At 27.0% G+C, this 24858-nt stretch overlaps 1 protein-coding gene across 5 annotated transcripts; it reads right to left on the bottom strand.

The window, feature by feature from the left end:
- Nucleotides 1-1542: 1542 nt before the first annotated feature.
- Nucleotides 1543-23225, bottom strand: LOC105846925 (uncharacterized). Of its 5 annotated transcripts, none has more exons than XR_010642679.1 (3): nt 23055-23219; nt 8324-8362; nt 1543-1890 (listed from the first exon to the last, which is right to left on the bottom strand). XR_010642679.1 is itself a non-coding variant. In XM_065814296.1 (3 exons), exon 3 carries the CDS (start codon nt 10738-10740, stop codon nt 8605-8607), a length of 2136 nt encoding a protein of 711 aa, XP_065670368.1. In that variant the 5' UTR covers nt 10741-10748; nt 13981-14154; nt 23055-23123; the 3' UTR covers nt 8230-8604. The 5 variants fall into 5 exon arrangements, 4 of the variants coding, with proteins under 4 accessions (XP_065670368.1, XP_065670369.1, XP_065670366.1 ...); XM_065814296.1 differs by lacking the exon at nt 1543-1890 and adding an exon at nt 13981-14154 and having other exon boundaries at nt 8230-10748; nt 23055-23123; XM_065814297.1 differs by lacking the exon at nt 1543-1890 and adding an exon at nt 13981-14121 and having other exon boundaries at nt 8230-10748; nt 23055-23123.
- Nucleotides 23226-24858: the final 1633 nt, after the last annotated feature.

Below are 24858 nucleotides of genomic sequence, written 5' to 3'. Positions count from 1 at the left end.
ACTGACACTAGATATATTAGCCCTATAATAAGATGCTATGCTGTCAACAAGTTTGCTTAATAATAATGTAGCAGTATCTTCATATTCAGCATCACAATTAAAAATTTGCCTACTGTTGATTACTATTCTGCCAAAATAATCAGCATAAAACTCATTCAAACTTTTTAGAAAAATTTTACTACAAGTTTCAATTATTCTATCAAAACTGAATCTTATCTTTTATCTGGTCAATCTGAAATTTTTTAACAACTTCAATTATTTTGTCACCATAAATTGAGCTTTCTATAATCTTACAAGACACTTTTTTTAGTAGTGAGAACAAAATCTCAGTGTTAAAAACTGGATTATTAGCAGGTTCATCAACGATAATATTGTTGGGGTGCTTTTTAGAGATATGCAATTTCAGCCCTCCTTTACTTCTAAAAACTTTAACGCATACATTACATGGGAAGGATCCAGGGCTAAGCTAAAAATAGTTTTAAGTACGATATATGTTTAAAAAACAAAATATAATCAGTCACTCAATCGCTTATCTTTCGCTTAATTTGATCACTAATAAAAAAACCTAAAAACAAATGTTTGTTTATGCTACGTAAATAATTTACATAAAGAAACATTTTTCACTTTTTTATCTTACTAGGAAAAAGTACTAACATCTTCGACAATAGCTTCAGTATAATTTTAAAGTTCAATATCTTTTTCAAAACTTTCCGATAGCATTATGAGGTCACTATTACAAAAATAGTCATCGTCTTCTCTCTCTGAAGCCATAGTAAATTTTTGTGCTGTGCACCGTCAATGTCACGTGATCACAGCGTTCACCTTAATGAGTTCTTTTTTACGCAAAACACCGAATTTCCAAACCAGTTAAGTCTACAAACTATGGTTTCTGGTTACTAAACACTAACATGCATACAAAGTAACTCGCGCTATATATATATATATATATATATATATATATATATATATATATATATATATATATATATATATATATATATATATGTATATATATAAATATATATATATATATATATATATATATATATATATATATATATATATATATATATATATATATATATATATATATATATTTATTGATAAATGTTGTATATTGCTGGAAATACAACTCTTGTCTGTTTAAGAGTGATCAATATATTTTTGAAAAAAATAGATCAAATAATAATATTAAAACATTTTAAATGAGAAAATACAACTTTATAATGGAACTTGAAGTTTCATGCCATTCGGCAATCATCAGCCATATTATTTCAAAATAATATGGCTGATGATTGCCGAATGGCATGAAACTTCAAGTTCCATTATAAAGTTGTATTTTCTCATTTAAAATATTTTAATATTATATATATATATATATATATATATATATATATATATATATATATATATATATATATATATATATATATATATATATATATATATATATATATATATATATATATATATTAGGAAAGTTATTAAATATAACGAAAAATTTTTAAGTTCTAAGATATTGGTTTAAATATATTTTCGCTTCAGTTGCCATTCTTACAAACTCGTTATACTTACACGTAAAGTTACTTTTTTCTGTTTTAAATACTAATTAAAATTAATAAGCACCAGTGTTAGCTTCATTTTTGTGACCGTAACGAAACGTAACGTAGTCAGACTTCATCTTCCCAAAAACCAAAATTGAACGTAACGAAATAATAATTCAACGAAGTTGAACAAAGTTGAACGAAGTTGAACGAAGTTGAACAAAGTTGAACAAAGTTGAACGAAGTTGAACAAAGTTGAGCAGGATAACTTAAAATATTGAAAACTTCATCACCAATTTGCAATTAGTAAATATATATGAATGTTGCCTCAACTAATAGTTTCAACCTAAGATTAGCAATGGTATTAGGTCAATTTAAGATGTAAATTAATTACCTTAATGCATGAAAAACTAGGATATCAAATGTACTAAATCAAAACTGAAAAAAGATAATCAGGACTTAATACTGGCTATTGCCACATTTGGGGACCTACATTTTATTTATTTTGACTAATTTTTAGTAAAAAACAAAAAGTTTAGTACTACTATTGTAGAGTTATTTCCAATCGTGTAAGCTATTTAATAAACAAAATTGAAATAAAAATTTGACAAAGATAGTAATTCTTTATTAGTATGCTATCTTTTATTTCCCATACATTGAGTAATTTAATAAATCTTGATAAATCTTCACATCATGTTGCCAATTTACTAACAGAAGCATGCTAATTTTTGTTGCTATATGAGAAATGTTGTTAATTGAAATAAAATCATCAACATTTGTTGGCAATCTTGCATTCAGTGATCTGTGCCATAAAGTTTTAGGCATAACATTAAAAATAATTAATATTTTTACTCATAAAGAAAACTTATGTTGGTAGTTTTTAACCTATAATGATTATTTAAGAGAAAAGCATTATTTAGAACATTTACAACTTTAATATTAAAAATTATATATATATAAATATATATATATATATATATATATATATATATATATATATATATATATATATATATATATATAATTTATATATATATATATATATATATATATATATATATATATATATATATATATATATATATATATATATAAACATATTGCTATGAATGATTAAATTTTAGATAGGACCTTTTTTTGTTCCATTTTGTTTTTATTTTCAAAATGTGATTAAAATGATATATTTTACTAGTGATTTGGGAGTGCTTGTCATTAGTTAGATATTAAACATCAAACAAAAACTTTAGAAATGACAGAGACTAATGTTAGAGCATCAGAGTTATGGGAGCATTTTGAAGACTGTGAGCCAGATGCTGATGGTGTCCTAAAACCAATTAGCAAAACATTAAAATTGGAGATTATATTTTTTAAGTTTTTTTTGTAAAATCCAAGATTTTTGTACTTTTCATTCAAGATTTTATCCATGTGCCTAAAACAGCACGTCTAAATGTTTTCTTTTGTGTTTTTCTTGAATCACCCTTATCCCACATGCAGAAATTAAATTCGCATTTCAGTCCGAATTTAGTCCATACCTTGTTTTGGAACAAATTTATTATAACAGTTAGTCTTATTGCAGTTAAACAATTCTTTTGAGTAAATACTATCAGTACCTAATAGCTTTTGTAAAAAACAAGTGCAAAGAACAGAAAAGATGCAAATTTTCACCTTATTTTAAACCTTTTTAGTTGATTTCTATCAAATTAATTTAATTTCTACAGTAACTCAATGATTTAATTATTTGATTTGTTCATCTTACTAAAAAAAATTGTTTCAAGTATGTTAAAATTTTCACGCAAAACATATAATTGTTATCAAAGAAATTAACTTTTTTATTTATAAAATAATTTAGCTTAAATAAAACTAAAGCTAGCGTTAGTTTTCTTAGAATCTTGTTAGACATTTTGGGGCCAGCGGCTATTTTTATATCGGATGCCTTTTTATGTGCCACAGCGTAAAAACGATAAAAAAAAAAGTCTTCTTGACTATTTCGGGACCCCAAACATTGCGGGGCCCTGGACTATATCCCCCCTAAAACCCTAACCCTCCTTAATCCAGCACTGGAAATAAGACACGAGTATATAAATAAAAATTATATTAAACTCTTAAATAGATAAAAGAACATTTGATTCCTTATTAAACAATCGTAAGATGTTACTTTATATAAAAAATGTCGCTTAATTTTAGAAAAATTTTTAAAAGAGCGATATTTCGAAAATATTTGTTCTAAACGTAATTTATTTTGCTTTAAGTTTTTTCGCTTTAGAAGTTATTTTCTTTTTCAAGTATATAATTTTTTGTAATTGTCTCTCATCGGTCCAATTAATCTTTTTTGCGCTTTTTTTTGTTTTTTGACATGTTCTCAAAACGACTAAAAAATCTAGCCAGTTTTTCGCAACTAAATATTATTCTCGTGGTCAGTTATCGAGAGCGATCGCTCCCACTTCCCGACCAAGCCTGAATACGCGGTTATAATATGTGGTTTTTACGAGACGCAGGGAGAAAAAGCAATGTCTACTAAACTAAGTGGAAGAAATCTCATTTTTTACATTAAATAACAGTAACTGAAAGTAAATGAAAAACACTTTATTTTTAGAAGCTAACTAAAACCTTATTTTCAATAAAAAAAAAAAATTTTCAACAAACTTTTTGAAAAGCTTTTAAATATTTACAAAGCTAGATTTATTTTCAAAAGATTTCTTTTTAAGAAATTTATTTTTTTGACGATTTTCTTATTTTGGAAAATTATTCATGAGTTTAAATATACGAGTTTGAAAAAAAAAACTTGATAAAAATAATTAAGTTGTAATAAATAGGACTAATGTTTTTAATTCTTCGTCATTATTCTAACTTGTCGTCATTATTTAGCAACCGTGGTGTAAGAGTTCTGGCTTCAGAACTGGAGGTCCTTGGTTCAACGCCGGCTCTGGCTACATATGCATCATTGCTAAGGAAGAAGGCGTGAACTTTTTTGTTAAATTCTTCTAAAGGCGCCCAAATTAACCAATAATATTAATAATAAAAAAATCATTATAAACTCTGAATGAGTTAATAAAAGTATTTTCGTTGGTTTGGAAAGATTTAGATTGAGATTCCTGGTAAAAAATTAATCGGTTTCTGTAATTAAAAAAAATCTATAAAAAAATTAATATGTTGTGTTTTTCAAAATTCTTTAATTTACCACCATCCTTACCCATGTTGCATTTTGGTCAGTGCGGGCATCTAACCTAGGACCTGATATTACTTCGGAAAATGAATCTAAAATTAATTCTGAAACTAAAGAGGCTTAGGCCGAGGTTGTAGCGGTTCTGACATAAATGCTTCTAACACTGAGAGGTTGCAAGAACTTAATAAAAAGTTAATTAACTTATTTATCAACCTTAGATACATAAAAGAGAAGTTTCTGACCTTTAGCAATTTATCACTGGCAAAATAAAAGGTCCCAAAAATGTCTCAGTCTAAAATGTCAATACAAAATCACATTAAACCAGCGGTGTCATGTAGAAAATAAAAGTGCCGGAACTGTCGAATAATATATATATATATATATATATATATATATATATATATATATATATATATATATATATATATATATATATATATATATATATATATATATATATCTTGATAAAAAGTCTTGACTCTATATATAGATTCAAAAGAACCTTTATTTGAAATGTAACCGAAAACCATGCTGATTTTGCAGGAAATAATGACTTTTTGACTTGTGTAGACAGGATTATCTTATTCCATAGAGAAGGTGATCAAAAACTTATTCAAAACTAATTCAACATTATTTGGTAAAAGAATTAAATAAGTTATTATTTTTCAAAGCGTATTTACTTATAACACATAGAATAAAAAGAACTTTAATAATTGGTTTCTTTTTGCATAAATTAAAGATATATGAAACGTAAAATAAAAATATTTAGCATAATACGCAAAAGTTTTTCAATTTTTCTACTGAAATTTTTTGTCTAAATTAATGTAAACTATTTCCTATTTTTATAATTTTTAGTTAAAGTATATAATTAAAAAAAAAAGTTAAAGTATATAAATGTTACCAAGTTTCTCTAAACTGAATTTCCAACATTACGCGATAATTTGCAGTGATGTTTTGATATGCAGCGAGACAAAACAATAGTTTACGAAAAAAAACTCGCGTATTTTGTCAATTTTTCCTGTTGCTCATAAAATTTGTAAACAATAGTATATTTCTAGCACAGTGTTTAAAAGGCCCATAGTTTATGGTTCTAAAGTAAGTGTACTGATTACTATCTGTGCTTCGAGTCAAATTCTTCAACCAATTTAAAAAATGACCAAAGAATCAAAAACTATAAAAAACAAAAAAAAATCGTTATCACCAAGTTTTCTAAATCTATCATTGACTAATATTCATGGTCTTCGAAGTAACTTATTTTCTGTTGAGTCTAAACTCCTGCAAACTTCACCAGACCTGACTCTGCTTTAAATACACCTGCAGAGTCACTGACACTAAAACTAAGCTTTAACACAATAGTCACAATTTTTAACACAAATAATCAACTTTCCAACTCGCTCTCCAGACAGTTCAAATTCTTTACCTTCTCTTCTTAACTTATATCATGTTTCATTTTCTAGTCAGTGCTCAGTTTCTTCACATTCATCCTTAGGTGCTTCTGATCACGGTTTGATCTCTCTATATCTATTATCTCATTCTTCTTCTGCTCGAGAGACTTCAGGAGAATCTTTAACAGTGTCTATAATAAGAACAAATCTGCTATTCATCCTTTCTTGCATGGTTCAGATTTTGTTTCCTCGCATTAAGACAAAGCTGAATTGTTTGCTAAGAACTTTTCATCAACCTCATCTCTTGATTCCACTAATCACATCCTACCTGATGAAGCCAACAAACAGGTTGATCCATTGCTTGGCATTTGTATCACTCCAGCTTCTGTATTTAAAGTGATTTCCTGCTTAAACTCTTCTACAGCTTGTGGTCTGGACAACATACTTGTTACAGTCTTGCAGAAGTGTTCTCCAGGACTGTCGTACATACTTTCAAAACTATTTAACAAGCGCTTATCAGATTCTTTTTTTCCAGCCTGCTGGAAAGCGTCATTTGTTATTCCTATTTTCAAAAATTCTGGAGAGCGTTTGACTCGTTTGACCGAGGCAAAACCATAAGGTTTTGGGGGAGCTCTTAAGGATCCTAAATCTTAAAAATTTTTCGGTTACGTATTACTAAAAAAAAAAAGCTCCTTATATATGAAAAAGGGTCCCTAAATTTGCAAATAGGCCCCTTAAATTTGCTGGGCTCCCCCAATTGAAGGGTGTTGGGAAGCCTAGCCACGGCTCTGTTGACATCAATTCTGTCCGCCAAGTGCTAACAGTGCATACAAAAGACACCAGTCAAAAGGAAAAATTTTTTTTTTGTTATTCATATCAATCAAAATGGATTGATGATATTAAAGATCTGTTTTTATTGGTCGATCGGATGATGAGCTATAACCAAAACGTCTTTGGAATTAAACGCAAAATCAAATAAAAGAAATAATTTGAAACAAGTGCCAAAAAATAGTTTGTTGAAAAACATTAGAAATTAGAGTTTGTTCTGCAATCGTTCAATGGCACGCGCATTCTATTAGACAATGAAATTTCCTTAATCAACTAAAAGTAGCGAAATTGATTCCTATATTTAAAGGAGGAGATTTAATGTTAACAACTATCGTCCTATGTATATTTTATCCGTATTTTCAAAAATGTCGGAGATAGTTTTATATACCTGAATTTATAATCATTTATCTATAAATAATTCAATATATAGCAATCAATATGGATTAAAAAAAAATAACTCAACAAAACACGCAATTCTCCAGTTTGCTAGAGATATAACTAACTCTTTTGAAAACTCCCGATTGATTTAGCTAAAGTTTTTGATACAATAGATCCGAAAGATTTACGGAATAGGCGGTAGTGTTTTAAATTGGCTTAAAAGCTATTTAAACAAACGAAAGCAATTTGTATACGTTGATGTAGTATCAACACTAGCAGACGACACAAACTTATTTTATTTTACAATAATATTACATTTCATAATATGAATAATAAGAGAATAGAAGAATAGTAATTAAAGAAAAGTTTCTGATTGGTTTAAGAAAAATAAACAGTCTCCTAATACTAATAAAACAAAATGGATTTTTCTTTCATCCTAATCACAAAAACATGACATGCCACAAATGATCTTGTTTTTTTCAAACCTTTTTAAATTTTGAGATAAAAAGACTTGAAAAAAAAACACTTGAGGAAACAGCATTAAAAAATAATTTTATTACTTATGTTTTCTTTTTTAAGTAGGTTCCAGTATTTGTTATTTTTGAGCGGTCTCATTTATATTATCAGTTCTTAACCTTTTTGATTTTAAGAATGCATCTATGTATAGTAGAACTTTTGATTTCAAGAATACATCTATGCATGAGTAGAATTTTACTTGCTAGTAGAATCAAGCAGAAAAAAATAAAATAAAATAACACAACTGGCAAACCAAAACAAAAAAACTCAAGATAAAGTTTTATATAAAAACTTTTTCATATTTTAATGAAATATAAAATGAAATATATTTTTCATATATTTCATTTTATATTTCTTTTTCATATAATAGTACTTCCTTGTCTTATAATTTTAATATAAGCATGAATAAACTCAATTTCATAAAAATAAAAACCATAAAATTTCTTCAACAAAATAAATCAACTTTAAAATGCATCAAGAACGTTAATTTTTAAAATGCGAAGAATTACCTTTAGTTAAATTATACAACCATGTGCATTAATATCACTCTAAATTACAAACAAATATAATGAATACTTTTAAATAAATAAAAAATATGTAGATGTATATAAATCTTGATGTGTAAAACTTATCTATATGTGTAAAAACTTAATAAATTTATAAAATTTATACACAACATATCTCACATTTTTAACTATGTACGTATTAACATGCAATTTATGCATAGGAGTTTAAATTTTGTCTACTATTCATATATAATTTAAACATCTATATTCATATTATATAACTATTAAAACAAATATTCTAAATATGAAGAAGGAACAAGCCCTTCTCCATCTAAAGATTTAACTTTCAGCCATTCACCATTTTCTTCTAGCAAAACAACAATTTCTCCTTCATGGACAGTCAGTTCTAAGCACCCTTCTGATTGAAAACTATAGATAGCTTTCAAAATACGATCATTTTCAGCAACCATCATCACATATTTTGAAGGAAAGTAACCAGTAGAGTTATCAAACTTTCCTTGCCACCAGTCTAAATTTCGATGGTCAATTACTTCTATTCGTTTCCCGGCAGTAAAAGATATTTCAGAGCTACAAGTGGCTTGAAAATCATATAGAGTTACACAAAACTCTTTTATTTCACATCTAGATATTTTTTTATTTAAAGATGGTTTTTTAGATACAGGTGGCTTAACATTTGAACAAATTGGTGGCTTAATATTTGAATTAGTTGTAGACACTACCTGGTTTATCTCATGTGACACAGTTTGGCTTAATTTTAAAAGACTATTTTTTGATGAAACTTGAGGATTTTGAGTATCCTTGGTCTGACTTGAAGAACAAGATGTTAAAGACGATGCTGTTTTTGAAGGACATAAAACAGGCTGAGAAAAATTTAATAAATCCCCATCAGAATCAGACAAGCCATCATTAAACTCGTCATCTTCATAAAAGTCTTCATCAATATCAATTAAATCATACACTACAGAGTTTTCCTGGACCTTCTCCTCTGAGTTAGATTTTAATAATTTTTGATTTTTGTTTATATCTCCATTACAAAAAGGTATATTAAATGCACATTTCTTATGGACCCCAACTTTGCAAACCTTGCACATAAGTCCTTTTCCACTTAAAATAATCAATTTGCTGCAATAAATACAAAATAAATGCTTCAGAAGTTTTGGCTCCGCAAAATCGTGTGGTTTTTCACCTAATGTTGGGACACCATTCATTTGATTAAAAGATTTATTTTCATGGAGTCTTTCTTTTAAAATATTTTCAGGCATAGGTTCAAGAAAGTCTATCACTTCAGGTGTATACAACTCCATTTGCTTAAGCAAAACATTTAAATTGGCTTCTTTGTCACAAATTTTTAACAAAAAAATTAGTTCGTTTAATGCAGGGTCTTGTGTTTTGTTAGACAATTCATCATCAACATTTTTATTTGATCGCATAGCAGCTATTGTATCTACTAACTCACCAGTTTGATATTCTAGGGAAGCTAAACGTCGCTGTAAATTTGGTTGAGTGAACTTGTTTATAATAAATTCCTCCTTCATAGTTTCAAGATTGACACTTGATCTTCTTCCAAGATCTTGCATTGCAGAAGTGAAACTACGATAAGGTGGGTTTTTATCCTTTGCCTTTAATAACTTATAATATTTTTTTAAATCACTAAGTAAATCAATTTTGGTAGCTGCATGGTCAACTTTTTCAACAGATTTTATCATTTTTTTAAAGGAGTCTTTTTGCATAGAAAACATATACTTTGCATGGTGCCGCAAAGAATCGTTTAATTCATTGTGGTTTACTTCTATAAAGTGCAGAACTTGAGGTATAACATGCTTATATAACAAATTATTCATACTGTTGACAGAAGAGAGTCTGAGTAAATATGTATTATGGGAGTTATGACACATTTTTTGATACTTAACATTTTCAGATGTTTTTATTTTAGCACAACAGTCAGAATAATCTTTGTAACGTTTTGCTAAATCTTCTTCTTTTTTAACAATTTGCTGCTGAAATGAGTCAATATAGTGAAAACAAGTTGTCCATATTTCTTTTTTTTTCTCCACAACATTTTTTAGTGGCACAACTACGCAATCATTAAAGCTATTACTAAGATTTTGCATTAATTTTGCATGACTTTCGAACTGTTCCATAAATTTGTTTATAAATTTAATATAAGATTCATTTTGTCCTTGAATTTTTGTTTTATCAATATCTGCAATTTTTTTTGTAAATATATCAAGGGAAGATAACATAGAACAAGCAGTTTCATTATAAATAGAAGAGATTTTACTAGTAAACTCTACCATAACTTTATGTATTTTTGAAAAGTGTACTAGACTTTGATTTACACCTTCTGCAAACAATGGTGATGCACGTTCATAAATGGAATCAGGTAAATCAGATAACATTTTCAAAACTAAATATAATCAAACTAAAATAAAAATGCACAAAAATAACAAACTATAAATATATACATATACATATGTGTGTGTGTGTGTGTGTGTGTGTGTGTGTGTGTGTGTGTGTGTGTGTGTGTGTGTGCGTGTGTGTGTGTTTGTGTGTGTGTGTGTGTGTGTGTGTGTGTGTGTGTGTGTGTGTATATATATATATATATATATATATATATATATATATATGTATATATATATATATATATGTATATATATATATATATATATATATATATATATGTATATATATATATATATATGTGTGTATATATATATATATATATATATATATATATATATATATATATATATATATATATATATATATATATATTTATCCAATATTTATTATATTTATTACACTATAATATTATAATTAATATTATTAGTATTAAATATAATATTAAAGAGTTGTGATAAAATTTTTTAAGCGCTTTCCAAAAACCATTTTATATTATTAGAAGTTTTGTCACCTCAAAAAAAGTGATTAAAAATTATTTGAAACGCATTGTTTAGAAAACAGCTGTTTGATTTAACATACAAAATGAATGCTAGAGCATATCTATACATTTTTTTTTTCTTTCGGCAAATCTGCACAAGCACAGTAAATCGTAAATACGTAAATAAATGTAAATAAACGGCAAAAATTTTATAACCATCGCACGGATGGTTAAGCGCCAAACCAGCCAATACAACAAAGTTGAAAAAAATTAGTTTATATTAAAAAATGATTTACGCCGAGTTTCTTTGCAAACACCAAAATACAAAATTAAAATTTTTAAGTGCGCTGAACTGCAATTACTTATAATTTTTTCGGTTTAGTGGCTTTAGTTAAAGACTTTGCGTCAAATTATCTCATTTCAACATAATCGTTGTATAGGCTGGTTTGGCGTTAAGTCATCCATATATAAACCTGAGAATACATCAATCCCATGGTTTTTTGGATCAAAATTTAAAATTGCTATTAAAAGCAAAAATACAGACGCGTACAATGCGCGTAATCGTGTTAATTTTGTTACGCGAATACACGTATTACACACAATATACGCGTGTGTAATACGCGTATTTGTGTTAGAGTTGTTAACGCGTACAAAAACTAAAAATAAATTTGGGTTCTTTGAACTAAAACGGGCGCTATACAAAGTGTAATAAAAAATTTGGTGTCAAAAAATCAAAATACAATAACAATTGACTTATCTAACTTTTCTATAAACAAAACAAAAAATGTAAAACACTAGAACAAAAAAGCTTTATTTTTTGTCATGGCATTAACAACGACAAAATTTCTGGGGTAGTGGTTTTGCATTTTCAAATTTGTATTTTTTGAAACTAATGTTTGGTATTAGTGGATCACTTCTGATCAAAAAATATTTGTCCTGGTTCATCATAACATTCTTCTAGTTATTTTTATTGTATGGTTCAACCTGGCTTTTCTTATCCAGAGCTTCTAGTGGCACCTCAGAGAAGTAACCGATAGGAAGTTCTAGTGTCTCAGAAATCTGCACCTCTTGTTCCAAGAGGTGCAGATATCTGAGACACTAGAACTTATAAACTCTTGGAACAAGTTTATGAACAGTTGGGGGAACTATATACCAGGAGTAACTTTTGAGTATAAAAGGTGTAGTTTCATAGCAATGTTGGCCAAACCTTTTAGAGTTCAATTTATAACAGGAGCATATTGATCTTAGAATTGTCCTAAATTTGATAATTACATCTAATACCACTCCCGTTATATCAGCAAAATTGTCAGCATTTTCAAACGCTCTTTTGAAAGTGCTCCCATCATATACAGTTGTGTTACAGAGCTATAGTTGTGTTACAGAGCTATAGTTGTGTTACAGTGCTATAGTTGTGTTACAGTGCTATAGTTGTATTACAGTGCTATAGTTGTGTTACAGAGCTATAGTTGTGTTACAGAGCTATAGTTGTGTTACAGTGCTATAGTTGTGTTACTGTGCTATAGTTGTGATACAGTGCTATAGTTGTATTACAGTGCTATAGTTGTGTTACAGTGCTATAGTTGTGTTACAGTGCTATAGTTGTATTACAGTGCTATAGTTGTATTACAGTGCTATAGTTGTGTTACTGTGCTATTGTTGTGTTACTGTGCTATAGTTGTGTTACTGTGCTATAGTTGTGTTACTGTGCTATAGTTGTGTTACTGTGCTATAGTTGTATTACAGTGCTATAGTTGTGTTACAGTGCTATAGTTGTATTACAGTGCTATAGTTGTGTTACAGTGCTATAGTTGTGTTACTGTGCTATTGTTGTGTTACTGTGCTATAGTTGTGTTACTGTGCTATAGTTGTGTTACTGTGCTATAGTTGTGTTACTGTGCTATAGTTGTATTACAGTGCTATAGTTGTGTTACAGTGCTATAGTTGTGTTACAGTGCTATAGTTGTGTTACAGTGCTATAGTTGTGTTACTGTGCTATTGTTGTGTTACTGTGCTATAGTTGTGTTACTGTGCTATAGTTTAAAAAACGTGGGAAGAAGTTTTTAAGTTTAAGTTTAGGAAGTTTTTAATTTTAATTTGAAATTATTAATAATACGTTATAAATCTCAAATTATAGTTAAAAAAACGCGGTACTTTTCGCCTTAATTATATTTAAAAAATGCAATGCTACATAATGTATAATGAAATTCATTCATAATACATTATGCAGATATTTATCCTTCACTTCATAATATTAAGAATAAAAGACAAATATGTTATCTTTAGGGTGTAACTGTGAGAGAATCATCTGCTTTAGCGCCTCTGCAGAGTTATAAAGCTATACCAAAGTCTGGAAAAAATGCTTGAGCCTCTATGAGAATGTTCTTGTATCCATTTATTTTATATTATATTCATTTTAACTTTTTTTTATAACAGTTGTCTAAAATTTAATAATGTAAAAACATTAATGCTACACGGCGGTTCTCGTTTTAGAATTCAACCAAAAAATAATTATCGTCTATTGGTGGTATTAGTTACATTATAATTTAATTTAAAAGTTCTTTGCGGTTATTTTATTTTGGGGGTTTATTGCAGATTATTTTGGATTTTGACTCACTCTGATAATTTCAATTTTGCTACAATTTTATAAATTTCGCGACGTAATAAAATCAACAAAGTGGAGCGCGAGTAAAAATTGTTTAAAAATTAATTCTATTTTAATTTTGAACTAGATTACCACTAATGAGCAGGTAAAACTTACCTTAAAGAGTAAAGTCGCGGTGCAGTCGTTTCAGTGCTTGCTTCCGAATCAAGAAACTTGAGGTTTGATACCTGGCCACTTTTGCAATATCGATAAGGAAGACGGTGTGAACTTTTCATTAAAATGCTTTTCCGCGTTTCTCTTTAAAAAAAACTGTAAGTCTTTTTGGAGCGCCTTAACAATCAAATAAAAAAAGGAAAATGTTTCCTTGCCGCAACTAAGGCCAAAATATTAAGATATGACGTATAAATAAACTTTCAAAACTTTAAAATTTACTATATACTTGAAAGTTAACTTGAATGTGCTATGTTCAAGGCATAATATTATGAAGTCTTTTTTAAAGTTGCGCAACAAAATTTAAACTGTATAACATTTTTTGTAGTAGTACTAACAAATCAATTTTTGCAAAAATTCAACAAAATAAATCAGCTGTTGTCTGACATTTCTACAGCGATTAGAAAGCAACCATACTATGACAAAAAGTTGTTGCGCAACTATTGTATGACATCATTGCCATTATTGAAAACGAGCCTTAACGTAACAATTGTTCATGATCGTTAGTTAAACATTTTTACTTTTTTTAATATCAAAGTTTTTTTATGATGATCTTTAATATGTCATGTTTAATAATAAGTAAAGCTTAGAAAGTCAAAGAAATCGTCATTACCAGTCGTTTAGTCTTTGAATTAAAAACAATCTTAAAGTTAACGGGGCCAAACCACTAAGAAGTTTACACTAATCCGTTGATCTCTAGCAAACACATGACGTTTAATGGCATCTTTTAGACCCGAATTTTGTCTAAAAAATACCTTTTAGAGTTACATGTTTGCTGGGTAAAATAGCAACTATTAATCTAAAAATATTAAATCGACAACAACACAATACTGTCAACATCTAGGTATATTCTTTGGATAAAGTATCAATCAAGGCTAACGTTTTAATTTTAAACAATATAAAAAGCAAGCTGAGTAAATTTGTGTGTATAAAACATTAGTTAGCAAGCCAATATTTTTCTGAAGCATAATAAGGCTAGAGGTGTATTATCGGTTGTAATGAATGTCTTTTGTTGATGGGACTTCTTCTAAATAAAAAACGTTCTACAAAAAATGGTTACCAATCGGCATTGGCAAATGGTTAACCGTTTGCCAATGCCAATTGTTTTAAGAACTTCAATTTTTTTAGTTTGCGTTTCTATATTGTATTCAAACATATAATTACGTCATAAACGTGAATACCATGTGTTAAGTTAATGTATAGACATATCTAGAACCGCTAAATCTTTTCAAGCCTTTGGCCAGAGCAGGTATTAAACCAAACTCTATTGATTCTGAAATAAGAATGGTAACCACTGCGCCACGACAACTTTAAATAACTAATTGACTGCGGGGACTATGCGTTACTCAGTTTCCATTGACATGAAGGCATGAAGACACGAAGACAAATTTTGAAACTTTATTGTGTGAAAATCATAGCAATTTACTCGATTCAAAACAATGCTTAATATTTATAAGTATTGTTTTGAATATTGAAAAACAAAGACCTTAAAAAATAACTTTAGTAAAAAAGTTGAAGAAAGAGTCTGAAGAGAAAAAGATCGGAGTATGGCGTAGGCGTAAAGAAGGGAGTCTAGATGCAAAGTGTACGAGTAAATGCTATGATTATTACACAATAAAGTTTCACAATTTGGAATGTTTAATAAATGGAATGGTATTAACGGGTGATGCGGAAGTTATTGGACAAAATAAAAACGTCAATAACTTATTTATAAATAGAAAAAACAAACTACTGTTATATTTTTTTTAAATAAAGCATTTATCTTTTAATAAAAATATATTATTTTTTATATGAAAAAACACCACCATCTGCAATTGATCTCAATTTCGCTCTGACGCCTTTTATATGCGACTGTAAAAAGTTTAAATCAATTTCTTGTAGTTTTAGTTTAATGCGATCAATCAAAATTTGCTCTGTTGAAGCTTGCCAATCACCCTCGTAAACCTTCTGTGCCAAATATCCCTAAAAATTTTCAATTGGTCGTGCTTGAGGCACATTTGGGGGATTGGATTCTTTATCAACGTAATAGACATATTGGTCCATCCAATTTAGAGAATCTTTAGAATAATGAGAACGTGCTAAATCTGGCCAAAATAAATAGTTAAAGTCTCCATGATACTTGTGAATAAATGGAAGAAGTCGTTTTTCTAAACATTCATTAATATAGATTGATGAATTGATCGCTACAGCCTTAGAAGTTCGAAACAATGGCTTGGACGTACCACGGTCAGATATGGCTATCCACATTAATAATTATTTTGGAAATTTCTCTTTTCCTATAAAACGAACACTTTCTGGGCATGTCTTTTTGTTGTTTGTGTAGTATCCAGAATTTCCAGGCATGTTGTCCCCTGCAAAACAAAAGTATTTTTCGTCATCGATGACTTAAAGCGATTTTGTGTTATAGAATTGGTTAACTAGTTTCCAGCTTCTTTTCTTTGCCTTTATTTGTTGTTCTATAGTGTATTTTGGAGTCTTTTCACGTTTTCTATATTTAATATTCATTTTTTTTAACTGACGACCAATTGTCGATTAATTTACACCGAATTTAATACCTATTTTTCTCTGACTGACCCCATTTCGATTGTTGACAAGTCTCGTTAATTCGGCTTTCTTTTCTCTAGTCCAGGATGTCGGACGACCAGGGTGCTTTCTATCAGAAAACGGTTGAACAGTTTCAAGTCTTTTTAGGTTATCATATATTGTACTTCGAACAAATCCTTCCTTTTCCAAAATGATTTACGATTTTTTTTTTTTTATATATTAGGTTTATTTACAAAAAACATTTTTAGTCGCTTTCGAAAAGATTCTTGTTCAGCTGCATTTAACCTCATTTTAAATAATTGTGTTTCAAATAATAAAGTTTATATTTTATAGAACGTTTATGCCTACGCATAAAACCACACAAAATTGAATTATTATGCTTAAATAATGAAATTAGGATTTGTCCGATAACTTCCGCATCACCTGTTATAGGCAGCTAAAATTTTAACGTTTCATCTTAAAATTGTTTAAACTTATTATTATCTATGGTTCCTTACATTATGAAGTAAGAAATACCGTAAAATTACTTCTTATTTTAATATCAAATATAAATATATAAAATACTATCGGTTTATAAAACAAAAATAATAAAGAAATTATTAGGAAAAAAATGTTGGGTGAACAAAAAAATACTATTTAAAGGAGACTGAAAAACTTCTTAAAAAACAGGAATTAAATTTTTCGAAGATTACAAGCGCAAATATGAAAATTATAACTAGGGTCGAAGATTTCCGGAATTTTTTCCGGAAAATTTCAGGAAATATTCTGGGAAATTTCGCTCAAAATTGTTGGAAATTTTCATTATTTTTTTATTCCAATAAACTTATATAATTTTATGAAATTTTTTTTTTTGTTTCAAAAATATCCGTTTTATCATCGTAGTATTTAGGTATTCTTTGAATATTTCAAACAAAAATATAAAATAATGGACCCACAAGTTTAATGGCAAAAACAAGGACTCACAAGCGAAAAATACACATTTAATTAAATTTTTATTACTATATTAATCAAAGGCCTAAGTTGTTACACATTACTTTACTACGTGCATTACTTTTGTGAAGCAACAAAAAGTAGATGTTTTCCGAGTTAACTTGTCTTTTGAGCTTATGCATAACATATATAACTACGATGTAAAATATTTACAAAAAATAAAATCTTTTTTAAACTAAAAAATTTTATAGTAAATTATTTTTGTAGAATGTTTTAAAGAAATAAAGATTTTTATGTATAAAGATTACATTTGAAATATTTTTATGATACATTTATGTTTTAAAATTTATCACGTTATAAATGGACTAGTTGTGTTAAATTATAATAATTAATCTAAAAATGACTTTTAAAATCACATTTGATCTGAATATTCAGTAAAATAAAAATAAATTAATTTGTATGGTATGATACTTATAAAATACACACAAACGCAAATCGTCTTCTTGGCAGTATTGGTTTGAAAATATGGTGTACATTTAAATCATTTTAAATTATAGCAATAATTTATTGATTTATTAAGTCAAAAGTGCCCTAGAAAGGTTTTAACGCGTGAGACTTAAGTCTTAAAAGGACTTATTTAAACATAGCGGCGGAACTTATGACATAGAAATCATTATTTCTTTATTTTTATTGCTTACTATATTTTTAAATAAATAAAATTTTGCAAAAATGTTTCTTTAATTTATGCCTTCCATAAATTAATAACGTCATTAAATCAAGAAAAAGTTGTAAAATACAGTAAATATTCAATCAAGTCTTTTTATATACAATTTTACAGTTTTCAGTACTTATGGGCTAATTTAATAGACATTGAAAAATGCCGCTTTCCCTTCAAGGATTGGAGTGCAAACTATATTTAGTCTCAAACAAAGCTGCCTACGGTACTGAACGTCAATATATGCTAAGCATATAAAAGGAGAATTTAAAAAAATGTTGAAAACAAATTATTACAGATGCTGCTTGTAGTTACAATAAAAAAAACAAAAAAAAATTGTTTTATCATAGAGGACTTTTTAAAATTCTTATAATCTGCTTTACGATATTTTACCATAAAACTGTTCACGACAACTACCTAAATAAGACATGAAATTTTACCCAGTATTTATAAAATAACTTATCTTTTTTTGAAAATTTCCAAAATTTCCGGAAAATTTCCCGAGTTGAAAATTTCCGGGACACTTTTATCCCTAATTATAACTAATAGATTGGATAATTTGGAATATGAATTGACCACCAACAGAACAAAAATATATAATATTGAAAAAATATTATATATAAAAATATTGAAAAAATTGAAGGGTTAAAAGAAAGTTTAAGCTTGCAAGGAGAGATAAAGATAGAAAAGATAGCAGAAATAAACAAATGGATTAAAATGTCACAACCAACAGAAACATTTTAAATTAATCAATGATGGAAGTGCCATTAAAAGTATAAATAACAAATGGATTGACCTCGAAAAGTGATAACGAAGGAATAATATGAGAATTGAAGGTATAAACGAGTTGCCCGCTGAAACTTGCAATTATTGTGAAAGAATAGTGAAAGAAATTTTCTCAAAGAAGTTAAAAATTACCAGCGAGTTAATTCTTGAACATGCTCGTAGATCAGTTCAAAAAAAAAGTAGAAAAACAACGAACAATCGTCACAAAATTATTTAATAATGATTTTATGATCTTTATTTCAAAATTATTAATGTGATGAATAATCACATTAATAATTTTGGAAATAACATTCACTCTTTCTGAAATAGTTTGCATGTCACCAAATGAAAACTCAGACCTAGAAAATAACTACTACTGTGATTTGCATACTAACCGCTCTTGTTCTTGCACAAAACTGAGAGTTATGTTTTAAACAAACTGAATTTGTAACTATTAAATTATTTAAAATATTATTAAGTCTACATTTGCACTCACTACCAGAAAATATTGAGACTTTTCTTTTTAATGTTTGTAAAACGAAAGAAATTTTGAATAAGATAATAGAAAATATTGAATATATATTTACTTAAGAAATTTGTTTAAGTTTGTTATATGCATAGTATATAACTTAATTAGAGTTCTTGGTATGCAAAATCTTGCTTTTTTGAAACACATGAGAAACTGAAAACTGCTGTTAACGAAATTTGTGGAATTTCTAGCTTTGTTTGACCCACTTATGAATGAGTGGGTATATTAAAGCCATATGAAGGGGTTTGGATTGCATGAAAATTTTAATTTAATTTTTAATTAGAAGATTGTATGTATGTACGTTAACTTTTAAGTCGAAAATTTTTCATATATGTTCTCGTATGTTGTATTTGCAAATAAAAATATGTTGTTTGTTTTTACTCATTAAATTATTAGAACTTAAGGCTCCGAAAAGAATAGAAAGATTTGAAAAAGTTAAGCTTAATGTTAAAGCTTAAAATTAAGTTTAATGACAATAAAAATACTAAGGAAGCTAAAAAAAAACCGCGTATATGCTTTTTGTAAATGCGAAAACTTCTAATGTATTATATAATTTTTTATATATAAATGGATAAGTAACGTATTGAGAATCAAAATAACTGTAGTAAATCTCAAGTTTGGATAATTTTTCGCATACAAATGGACATATTTGTATATGGGAAAGCTTCTTGATTTATTAGAAGAATCTAAAAATATTTTTAATATAGTTTAACTGAGACATGAATAACCTCGAACAATTTGAAAAAAGTTTTAAATTTTGAAACTCCTTTTTTTGAATTAATATCTCAGGAAAGACAAATAAATAAATGTGGCTGTAGAATTTTTATCTGCACGAAAGAGAATATAGCGCATTATATTAAGAATGATTTGAATGCTTTCGACGACGACAAATAAATTTTAACTTTTAAAATTGTTAACAATCAAACAAAAAACATACTCTTAACTTACACGCAATCAGGTGGTCGATAACAACAGCTTAAGACTCTTAAGCTGTTGTTATCGATCACCAGATTGCGTGAGCGAGAACTTGAACAGATTTTTTGAACAAATACCTTCAAAAAAGACATCAAAAAAAAATTTATATTCTGATTTAACTTTAGTGCTTTTTTCTCATATGATATTTATAAAGTTAATAAAATTTCTTGACCTCAATTTTTGAATTTTTGTTAATTACTAAACTTTTGTAAAATAGGCCGACAAGAGTAACAATTAATACAGCTACTCTAGTTTTAAAAAACATGAGACGTCGTCTCATGTTTTTTAAAACTTTTTGTACCGATGGCAATTAATTAACACGTTTAAAGCAGATATTTTAAATATTATTTAGACGGGTACTAATATCCAATGCGTTGATAAATAGTGATTCGATAAAGATTTTTAAAAATAAATATAAAATATTTTTTCTTTTTTTTCTTCGCTTTAAAAAGTAAAAAAAATAGTATAATTTTTCAATATGCATACTGTAAAATCGCCTATAGGCAATTTTACGGTATATTTGCTTATAAGCTTGGTCACTTAAGCTTTGAACATTTATTTATCAAACATAAATAAAAAAATTTCAATTTTTTTCCCACATATTGCTTATAAGCTGGATCACTTAAGCTTTGAACATTTATTTATCACGCATAAATAAAAAAATTTCAATTTTTTTTCCTGAAACATACAGAAAATTATATTGATAACTGATATTGTAAAAATAAAAAAATGAAAAATAAAAACTAGTACTCGATATTTAATTTAAAATGAAAACATCTACTTTGACCGAATTTTTAATACCATCTCATAAGTTCGGCCGCTAAGTAAATGCTAATCACAAACTTAACGTCACAAATAATGAAAACTAATTTTTAAATTTTGTTTTATTGTAAAATTATGATATAAATTCAGGTAATACCAGTAACTAAGGAGGGCGTCGCCCCGGGCTTAAAAAAAAAAGTCTTTTGGGGCACCAAAGATAAGTACATAAAGAGGAGTACATAAAAAAAAAAGCCTTTTTAAAAATCAGTAGTTGTATTTTTAATTTTTATTGTAATTAGTCAACTATTTTATTACTTTGGCCATTATCACATTTGCTTCGCCACTGGTTAGTAAAATTGAAAATATATTTTACAATTAATATAAAAAGGTCCTTTCAATTAACATAAAAATACCAAATTGATTTAAATGAGTTTTGTATGTTTATTGGCAATTCTTGCACATGAAGTTGACCATAGTAGAACAGCAAGATTCACACAACCAATCGTCACAGGACTCGCAACGCATACATAATTGTCGTTGAGCTGTAGTTTTATCTCCAAAAAAATATCACAAGCTTGAAATTTTTTAAAACTCAAAGAACCGTCAGTTAGTTTTGAAATTATGAACAAATGTTTCATTCAAATAAAACACCATGGTGTGTATCCATTATAAAAATGTCAAGATTTACTGGTAAATTTATAGGTAAAGTTACCGGTAAATTTTACTTTCGCAACACTTATCAACATTTCACAATATTACTGCTAATTGTCTCCTTCGTTGTTTATCCGTGAATGAACAAAGTTAGAGTATTTAAAAATTTCACTAAATTTTATAAAAAAGATAGTTAATTTTCAAAAATTGATAATTTTTTTTTGTAAATATAATTAATTTGGTGATTCTTAATAATACTAAGATTAAATATAATTATTTATTTTTTTCAAACTGTTGTTTTGCTAAAGAATTATTTCAGCAGGTTGCATATAACACTATTATTTTTTTTATAGGTTCGTATTTACGAACTAATTATAAATATTATTTGAAAAAAAAAATTTGCAAAACTTGAGTTTTGCATACTTTTTTATATTTTTTCTTAAATGACTGAAGTTACATGGTGACCGAACTTAGGCGATTTTACGGTATAGTTATTTTTTTACAGCTTACTAAATTATATTGAAGTACGGAATTAGTATAGAAAAGCTTGGTGTGCAATAGATGTACCAAGACACGTATTTTACGGGTCATGACAGGTAGTATATATAATAAAGCAGGTATGTATAATATAATAAAACAGCAGGTATATATAATAAAACAGCAAAAAATATAATAAAACAGCAGGTATATATAATAAAAATATAATAAAAAATATAATAAAACAGCAGGTATATATAATAAAACAGGTAGTATATATAATAAAGCAGGTAGGTATAATATAATAAAACAGCAGGTATATATAATAAAACAGCAAAAAATATAATAAAACAGCAGGTATATATAATAAAAATATAATAAAAATATAATAAAAAATATAATAAAACAGCAGGTATATATAATAAAACAGGTAGTATATATAATAGAGGTAGTATATATAATAAAATATAATAAAAAATTAAAAGTTATTATTAAGTTTTGTAATAATTGCGTCAATTTTACCTAAGAAACTTTATCATTAAAGTAATTTTATTTAAAAGCAATTTTTAAAAATTATTAAATTATATATAATTTAAAACTAGTTTTTGTAAAAAAAAAATCTTACGTTACATTATTATTATTATTTTTTTGCAAAATTAAATAAAATGTTACCTTAAGATTAAATGAAAATATTACATTTTCGTAAATATTTACTGAATAGCTTCCGGTTGTAACGACGAGGTGATAATTGCTTAAAATGTTTAAACTTTTATTATAATGTTACAGGTGGGTTTTTTCTTAGAACTTCAAAGTTCTCGGAAATGAAAGAACATTCTCAAGTATTCTTTTTCTTTTTTTTTTTTCATTGTTAAAAAAATTCCAAAATAGTTGTAAATATATGTTTCCTTTAAGTTTTTTTTAATAATATTGTCCTTGAGATATTTATGATAAAGCGCACATTTTGTATTCAATTTTTTTTTAGTTTTTATTTTATTTTTACTTATGAATTTTTAATATCACGTTAATCTCACAGAAAACTTATTGTAAAGCTGCAAATGAAAGGGACTTGATGATAAGACTGCAGTCTGTCATTATTTTAATTTTTATGTTATTTGTATTTGTATACATATATATTTATTTGCATTTATAAGTGTATTAAAGTTAAATGTATGTAAAATATATAGTAACGAAATAAATTACAAAAAAAAAAAAAAAAGCATTTTCAGAAAATAAAACAAATAGCGAAAAAATATAATTAGAATACAAAAAGTAAGAAACAGAATAAGCAGACTGAAAAATGTTTTAAGATAATAACAAATCAAATCAAATATTTTCTGAATAAAGTATTTATTATTATTTGTAAATATCCTTGATATAAATCAAGAATATTTACAAATTCATGCAATATACAGTGGGCCAGAATTCACTTTTACTGGACAAAATTCATAACTAATTTAATATTAGGCTATATTCACTAAAATTAACATGAATATTAATATCAAGTCTGCGCTTTTTATGAAGATAATTTACTTCGTTGTTATGGATACCTTTATTTTGCTTAGCAACAACCTATTTTTGGTATTTGCATATATTTTACGAGTGCTATATTCACTAAAATCGTCATGAGTTCCAATTTGAGATCACACTTCTTATAAAAGTGATTTTTAAAAATTTTTCTAATTTAGTTGCTATGGATACTTATATTGCTTAGTTATTTTTTTTATTTTTTTATTTTATTTATTATTTTATTTTATTTTGCCGTTTAACAAATTTGACAGTTTCCATAAATTTACAATTAAGTTAATCGCCGGAGCAAGAAGAAGGCATAATTTGCCTTATCGCCAAGCACCGTGTTACAATTTATAATTTTTACAAAGTTGCTTCAAGAATATATAACATAAAAGAAAAATTAAATGAATGTTTACAAAAGATATATAATAAATAAAGTAAAATATCGTTTAATACATAATATCATAAATAGATTGAGTAAAAGTAAGAGTTAATATTTAAAACTTTATTTTAAGTAAAATTTATAAAAGATAAAGTAAAATATCATAACTAGATTAGGTAAAAGTAAAAGCGAATATATAATAACTTTATATATATAAATACGCACAAAAAATAAAATAAAAAGCGAGAAAATGTGATTTTTGATAATGATTATTGTCAAAAAATTTTAACCTTTTTTTTTTTTTTTTTTTTTTTTTTTGGAATAATTACGAAAATACGAATAATTAACTTGTTTTTCAGTTTTTAAATTATATATCTGTTCTATTTTTAAAAGAAAGACTTATAATAATATAAATCAAAATCTGCGTTTAAAAAAAACTGCTTTGAATCAGTTTTAAACTGATGAAGAGATTTTTTTTTTCCGGCAACAATGTTTGGAAATCTTTTCCACAAAAGTGGTCCGCGATTCTGAATAAGAAACTTGTTTAGAATAAGATTTTGGTATAAAAAAGTTGTTAGCGGAAAA

This window comes from Hydra vulgaris, chromosome 12, assembly GCF_038396675.1.
Source record: "Hydra vulgaris chromosome 12, alternate assembly HydraT2T_AEP".
Taxonomy (NCBI): domain Eukaryota; kingdom Metazoa; phylum Cnidaria; class Hydrozoa; order Anthoathecata; family Hydridae; genus Hydra; species Hydra vulgaris.
This window is presented reverse-complemented; position numbering and strand designations above follow the sequence as displayed.

Coding starts and splice junctions, on each gene's coding strand:
- LOC105846925 (XM_065814294.1), bottom strand. CDS start 10,740: ATGTTATCTGATTTACCTGATTCCATTTATGAACGTGCATCACCATTG.